This window comes from Ciconia boyciana, chromosome 7, assembly GCF_034638445.1.
Source record: "Ciconia boyciana chromosome 7, ASM3463844v1, whole genome shotgun sequence".
Lineage (NCBI taxonomy): Eukaryota > Metazoa > Chordata > Aves > Ciconiiformes > Ciconiidae > Ciconia > Ciconia boyciana.
Genome location: NC_132940.1, coordinates 65207954 through 65215668, shown reverse-complemented (window position 1 = coordinate 65215668; position 7715 = coordinate 65207954). Strand labels below are relative to the sequence as shown.

Genomic DNA, 7715 nt, shown 5'->3' with positions numbered 1-7715 from the left:
CTGAAGGGATGACAGAATTTGTGTTCTGATCCGTGGACCGTTCTCAAGCATTTTTATCACGAGGCTCTTCCCCTGCTACTCTCAAGCCAAAGCAATCTCGTTTTCTTCCTTTTCTGGTTTTATTTACTGGGTGGGGATGCAAGCTGCTGGCCCCAGGGGTCACACAGCATTTAAACAGAGCTCAAACACTCCCTGAAAACAAAGCACTGAGCGAAATCCCATCCCAGCACCCAGGGGGGCAAGCACTGCCGGCTCTTCTTCACGTGGGACAAGGCAATGCAAGAAGCCCTGGTTTAGGTGTGATCACGGCTGCTCCCAGAACAGCAGAAATCCCTTTAGGTGGGAAAATCTTACAGGTGAGACCTTGTGGTCAGTATAAGAAAAGTCAGGGCAGGTAAAAAATAAATTAAAGCATCAGTGCCCGGCTGCACGGGTGAGCAGGAGACAGCAGAGACGCGGGTACAGCCCGTGGCACACGGCACCGAGGACAGCCGACGGAGGGAACAGCACCTCTCGCACGGGTACATTTATAAATGCATTATAGTCATCACTTCTGTATGAGTGATACATTCCTTTTCCCAGCAGCATTTGAGCTTAAATTTGACCTTTTTTCATTCCCCTGCCTACTCTGATGTCTGCAGAAATTATTTTAGAGGCATCAACGTGCCAGCTCGGTTGTATCTGGGACTCCAAGCATCACCTGGGAAAATAGCTAAATAACACCAACTGCAGCTGAACACGATGAGAATACTCCAACGTCCCCAGGCTGGGGCTCCATCCTCCCCAGCCCCTCCGGTAGTGAGAGTGGGACCTTGGCACAGCTTGTCCCGCTCTCTCCCACGCCCTGCAAGACGTGTGTGGGAGGCTGGCACGGCTCGGCACGGCACGGCTGGGCTCGGGCAGACAGCAGCCCAGGGCTGCCTTGCACGGGAGTTTGTGAAATCTCTCCAGTAGAGCCTAGAAAGCGTGAGCAGGACCTCCCAGCGCTAGCTGGGGGCTAGGCTGGCTGCGGGGGATTAATCAAGCAAAGGGTACTAATAGGAAACAGCGACAGATGTCAAGCGTGTGGTGTTCCTATATATAATTTGGCCTTAAAACACAAATTCATGAGTTCCTGTTTGCTTTCGTAATGTTGGAAGGTGTCTGTCACCATGGTATCTGCGTGCTGCAGGCAGGACAGAACCAGGCGCTCCTCCACAGCAAAAAAAAAGCAGGTTTGGGGTTTTTTTTTAAATTGGCAATGGCGTAATGCCCATCCTGAGCTGTGGGGAGAGCTGGGGGTGTGCATGGGATGGTGCTGCCGAGGGACACCCTGGATGGAGGCAGCTTGTGGGCTCTCCTCCCTCCTCCTCCTCCCCAGACAGTGCCGGAGCGGGGCCATGGCACATTAGGGACAGCTGTGGCTCCTAGGACAGGGAATATTTACCAGGGCGGATATTTTAAAGATGCCTCAGAATTCAGGCGGTGACATGAATGAAGCCAGGGACCCTTCTGGCTCCTGCAGGCTTAGGAAGAAGAAACCACAGCTATTGCACTTGGCTTACGCTTTATGCAAAAGCTGGCAGATGCATTATTTGTAATGAAAGACTAGAACCTCCACAGCAAGGACGGACCCATGAAATGCGCGGCAGAAAACTTTTATAGAAGAAGTGGAATGGGTAAAAAGAAAAAAAGCTCCTGAATAAAAATGGCCAGTTTAGGGGCCAGTGAATATATTGTCCATCCCATTTTAGGAGGCCCACACTCACCTGTGTGTGTGCTGGGGTCCAACGCAGGCTCCAGGCAAATGCTGACAGCCTTTCTCCTGCCCATGGGATGACAAAAACCAGAAATACTTACAGAAGGCTTGTACCGGGAAAAGGAAATGTGCATTGATCTCAGTGCAGTCCTTCTCCTTTTTAGGGGTGGTGGGAAGCATAAATTCTTTGTGTTTAGAGGAAACTGCGCGTTCCTGTACTATCTCAGGGCAGGTAGGTCAGCGTCATTTCCCTGGCAAGTCCCCACCTGCATGGCAGTGGTCAACTCTGCGTGGAAGTCAGGTAAAGAGTAATATCCCCAGAAACCCCAGCCAGACTTTTAAGGTAAATGCACAGTGTCCTTCGACCAGTTATGGATCTAATCTGGGGTTCTCAGTGGGCTCCAGGTTGCACAGGTAAGAGCAGCGAACCCATTTGCTATTAGGAACACAGTCCAGTTTCAACTGAAAGTACCGATAGGACGCAGTTTTGTCCTTTTCCCTTACAACTCAGCCCAAACTGAACTAGCCCACCTGGAGATCCTCTCGTTGGGGCTCCTCTAGGAGAAAGCACTTTGGAGAGACTAAATCAATGAGCCTGGCAGGAAAGACAGACTTTCAAAGCTGGGAAAAATCCCAACTTTTTAAAAAGTCACAAACCAAAAGCATTTGGTTAAAAAATATCAGATCAAATGTCAGCGTTAGCTACTGACTGTGCTTAAAGCCATCACTAGCTGCTGCCTCGAGTAATTATCCGAGGACTGACTGATGCCAGGAACTCAACAGTGTTCTGGGGCAGACGGTCGATGCGGTCTTCTACTGCTATCTCAACACCTGCATCGGTCAGCATGTCCTGTGCGGGGCTGTCTTAGATTTGGGAGCTCAGGGTGGAGATGAGGGTGCTGAACAGTAGGTGAGATGAAGACCCGGCTGGCAGAGATGTTCTTGTACTTACGTATTTGGACGATGTCTGTGAAGGCCAGGAGAAGGAGGCAGCTTAAGGGTGGTTGTAACTTCCCTGCTTCCCTGTCTTCCCCTTTCCCCAACCCAAAAGCATCGGCAATTTCACACGAGAGAGAGCAAGCACGTGAAACACATTTTAGAATGGGGTTAGACTAGTACCAAAATGGTAAAATGAAATAAATTTAATAGTTTATGATAATAAGCGAACTGGTTTTTAAAACAGCCCTGCATCCATCCAATGAAAGTATTATCTTCTTTTCATGATATATTTCTGTTTCAGAATAAACTCAACATGCCTCGTTTGTATTAAAACCTTCTTTGCACGGAATAAAGTAACTGTAAAGCACGTTCTTTCATCTGCAAGGGCTTGTGTTCACACTCTTCACCCTTTAAAACTCATATGAATTTCAAGTTTTTCATTGCGTTGGAGAAGCAACCTATTTGATGTGGGCTTGTAAAAGAGAGAAATTACGTATGTGTTTTGAATAACAATATCTGGTTTCTTCTTGTAAAGGGTCGAGTGGAAGTATACTCTCCATATATAATTAGAAATGTAGAGGGCTTACGACAAGATTAAAAATGATTGCATCTGTCTGCAATGAAAAAAAGAGAAAAAAAAACAAAAAGAGAAACTTAGAAAATCATCAAACACATGTATTCTTGTTAACCTCATGAGAGAACACCATCATTTGAAGACAGGGCGACAGGCAGGCATTTGCGAGGTCTGGCAGTATGGAAAAACAGTGCCAGGGAGTCAACTGAGTCAACTGTGTTGGGTTGAACGACGGTCACGGTGGCTGGAACAGCCTTATTCCACCCAGAACAGGCAAATTTGCAATGGGAGGTGGCCACCACCCGCATCGTGCCCCTCTGGGCATCACGGACCGGCGCTGCACTGGGAAATTCAATGTGCTACGCGGGAGGGGAGCCCTCTCATCTTCCACAAGATGTTATCAATGCACTCGTCGCATCGAAGAAAAGAAATCTTCCTAATCAATCAGGCACACCGTGAGAGCCTATAAATAAAGCTTTCCGCAGCCTGCCACTGCCAGGCTGAAACCAATCAGGCAGCTCCTCCGCTCTGCACAGCAGATATTCGCTTCTTAGGGTGGTGGCGATATTAAAATAGACTCAAATAAAGAAGTACGCCCTGCAAAGTATGTCAAATGCCATCCCCCTCCTAACCTTACAGGTGTGCAACTGGTAAAAACTTTTGCTAATATAATCCATTTCCAGGATCGAGGCTTAACTCTTGCTCCCTCCTGTCATTTGCTGGAATTATTTTTAAAACTGCATTTTGCACAGTTACAAATTTTATGAGTCCCAACCACAAGTGCGGGTAGCCGGGGAGGCAAGCAGGGACCGTGCGGGGAGGAGGGACGCAGCCTCGAACACGGCTGCTCTTGGTTAACGTTAAGAGTAACTTGGGTTAATCTGTGCTGGTAACCTGGAGAACACCTGGTAGAGACATTTCACCAGAGAGGTTAATATCACCTCGGCCAAATAAGCCGTATCGCTATTCGCCGTGTATCATAGTCCCATTTTATCCCCCCCAAGCTGTGGCTAGGAGCCAGGGTCTCCCACCCCACGGGGCATGCTTAGATGGGAGAAAAGCGGGTGTCTCCATGACACCCAAAACATTTCACCCCAAGCCTGTGCCCTGGCTCCCGACAGGTTACGCCGATCCCTTTTCCGTCTGCCTCGTGGCGTCGGTTTTTCAGTACCTGGGACTGAAATCATGACCCTGCTCACCGCTGCCAAAGAGATGAACGTTGAATGAGACGTGTAAGTCGGCAGAGTAGCACATCCTGCCCCTGCTCCTCCGCTGAAGGTCTGTAATCTCCTCGGGATGAACAGCTGCATAGCAACGAGTTCAAAAGTCCCGGGAGTTAAATGGGAGCAGATGTTTCCCTCCTTCCCCTCTTCCCTTTACCCCGTTTGGAAGAACTGACAAACCCAGGCTGGACTGCCTGCGTGCAGGCAGGGCACCGGCAGCGCCGGAGCAGGGAACCGCGGAGGACAGGTCCCCTGGTGCTGCCACGCCAGACCCGGACACACTCACCGGGTGCCTGTGCCACGTACGCTTGGTGCTTGGCGTCACCCTCGCCATCCTACGCAACGGGACATTTTTAAACCCCACGCAACCTTAAGGATGTGTTTCCCACATGCCTTTCCCTATTTCTGCCAAAAAATAAACTCTCGATCCAATTAAATATTTGAATTCAATTATAATTAAGACTAGTTGCTGGCTCTCCCTCTGCCAGACCCCAGGGCTGCAAGAAGTTTACCATCCGCTATATTCTCCCCTGCTGTATCCGCTGGGTCGGGTCTGTAGGTATCTGCCGCCCGAGGCTCGGAGGCCAGCCGGGTGCTGCCGCGTCTCCCAACCACCACGCCGAAGGTGCTCTTCTGTTTGATTAATGCTTTCCATTTCGGCCATGCAACATTAAAAGGTCTTCTTTAAAAGACTTTTGGAGTGGGAACACTTCCATGTTAAACTTGGCTTCCGTGACCCAGAATATAGAAACTCAATTGGGTTTTTTCAGCAGAGTTATTTATAGGCTACTCTTAACTAGTTAGTTAAATGACTATTAAAAAAAGGAAAGAAATTGAGAGCGTGAGAAGGGGTAATTTGTAAGCGGTGCCTGCGGACGGCCCTGGGGGTGCGCGGTGGAGGATGCCACTCGCCTGGCAGCGAACAACTCAGCCTCCCCGCACACCCCGAGCCTGACGCAGAGGCGATGGCGAAAGGTGCCACACGCCACCCCCTTTCCAAAACGTTTTTTGGTTGTCTTTTTTTTTTTTTTTTTTTTTTTTCCCCGTCAGAGCTGTCTTTGTACGGCAAAACAGCGTTTCCCTCAGCTCCTGAAACGCAGAGGCCCGGCCCTGCCCGGGGGCAGGCGCTGCCCGCCCCACAGCCGGCCCTGCCTGCAGGCGGAGGGGCCGGGCGCCACCGCGGCGGCTGCCCTGGCTCCGGCTCCCCCGGCCCGGCCCCGGCCCCGGCCCCCCCCGCGGCGGCTCCTCCGGCCCGGCCCCGGCCCCGGCCCCGGCTCCCCCCGCGGCGGCAGCGGGCAGCGCCGCCCCCTCCCTCCCTCCCTCCCTCCCCCCCTCCTCCGCCCCCCGGCCCTGCCGCTCCGCCCGCGGAGGGCGCTGCGAGCGCGGGGCCGCCGCCGCCTCCCGCCCGCCCGGGGCCGCCCCGCGGCGGCAGCGGCTCCGGTGCGCGGGGGCGGCCCCGGCAAGGCGGGCGGCCCGCCCCGGGCCGGCGGTTCACCGTGCCCGGCGGGCAGGGCCGGTCCCGGCTTCTCTGACGCGGCGCCTCTCGCTTCTCTCCGGCAGGACTCCCGGGAGGATGGGATGGATTTAGGGAGCGACGCCGGCAGCAGCCGCTCCAGCTCGGAGTCCAACTCCAGCAAAGCCACGCCGTGCTCGGAGGGCAAGTCCTCGCCGTCCCCCAGCAGCCTGGACCTGGCGGCGCTGGAGGACTCGGAGGAGGAGGAGGAGGAGGACGGGGGCTACCTGCCCTCCCCGCCGCCGCGCCGGGAGCCGCCGCGCTGCCCCGCCGGCGATGCCCGCTGCCGCGCCGCGCCCGCCCGCCGGAGCGGCTCGCCCGCCGCCGCCGCGCCCCGCCGCCCCGCCGCCGCCCGCCCGCGGCCGCACCAGCGCCCGCCGCCGCTGCCCCCGCAGGAGCGGCGGCGCGGCGGGGCGGCGGGGCCGGGCGGGCGGCGGGCGCGGCGGGGCGGCGGAGCGCAGCCCCCGCGGGAACCGCAGCCGCCGGCCATGGACTGGGCGGCCCTGGAGAGGCACCTGGCGGGGCTGCAGTGCCGAGAGCAGGAGCGCGGCCAGCGGGCCAACCCCGCCTCGGTGAGTCGGGCCGGCAGGGCGGAGGGGCGGGCGGGCGGGCGGCGGGCGCGGCTCGCCCCGGGGCGGCGAGCGGCTGCCCGGCCGCGGCCGGGGGGGGGGGGGCCGGGCTGGGGGATGCCCTCCGCCGCGACCGGCAGCCGGTGGCGCTGGGGCGGCGTGGGGTCGCGCTGCGGGGGGGGGGTAAGCGTCCGTGTGTCCGTCCCCCCCCCCGCCGCGCTGCGGCGATGCCTCGGGGGAAGCGGGAGGCCGAAGGAGGTAACTTTCCCGGCGCAGCGGCGGGGCGCGGCTGCCCCGCGGCCGGTCCGGCGGCTGCGGGGATGGGGCAGCGGCTGGAGCCGGTGCCCGGCGGGAGCGAGGAGCCTCCGCCAGCGCTGGGCCGTCTTCAGAGGTGGTTTTGCCTTGGAGCGGCTGAGGAATAGCAGCTCTCTGCTGGCTGGGGGCAGCGGCGGGCTAGTGGTGTGCGTTCGCCCTGCGCAGGGGATGCTGAGAACCTGGTGTCAGCGAAGATGAAAGCCCCAAACGTGGTTTTTACGGAAACCCCTCTCAATTGTTAGGCGATCGCGTTATTTACAGAGTGTTGTAGAAATTGGCTGTAACTTCTGAGATGCAAGCCGCAGCGGTGGTTAAACCAACCAGCTCTGCACGCACGCCTGTGGCACCGCGCCGGCTGAGACTCTTCCATAACGTATGAATTAAAAGGAATCTACAGAAATCTCCTGAAACCGCTGCAGGAGCCCTCGGATGTGATGACACACGTGATGAGAGATGTGTGCCTCACCACCCACGCCCTGCAGCCTCACCACTGGCATGCTTGATTGTTTTTTGGGTTTTTTTATGATTTTTTTTTTTTTTCGTTAAGGCATTCTATCCCCTTACTTCCTGTGAAGTCATCTGGCTCGGGAAGGTGGGGATTTCCCCCTAAATCCTTGAATTGCAACTAATTGGTGAGAAATCTGGGTGGGTGCTGGATACGATAAATAAACTGATGGAGGAGTGGGACAGCTGCCGTGCAGGACACTTTTTTCCAAAGCCTGAACATTGTAGCCTCAGCGCCCTGAGGAACTGACAGGTAAAATTCTTACAGTCATTTGTGCAGAAACTCAGCTTAAAAGAAAAAAAAAACCAAACCAACAACAAAAAAACCCCAACCTCATTT

At 55.5% G+C, this 7715-nt stretch overlaps 1 protein-coding gene across 2 annotated transcripts in view; it reads left to right on the top strand.

Moving 5' to 3' along the window:
* The first annotated feature begins 5917 nt into the window (after positions 1–5917).
* SCHIP1 (schwannomin interacting protein 1) overlaps positions 5918–7715 on the top strand; it is a 43628-nt gene continuing 41830 nt past the window's right edge. For both annotated transcript variants that reach the window (XR_012043340.1, XM_072867021.1), the window contains exon 1: positions 5918–6559. Coding sequence is in view for 1 of the 2 variants with exons in the window: in XM_072867021.1 (XP_072723122.1) it covers positions 6053–6559 (507 nt within the window). In the remaining variant the exon portion in view is untranslated. The remainder of the gene's footprint in view (positions 6560–7715) is intronic.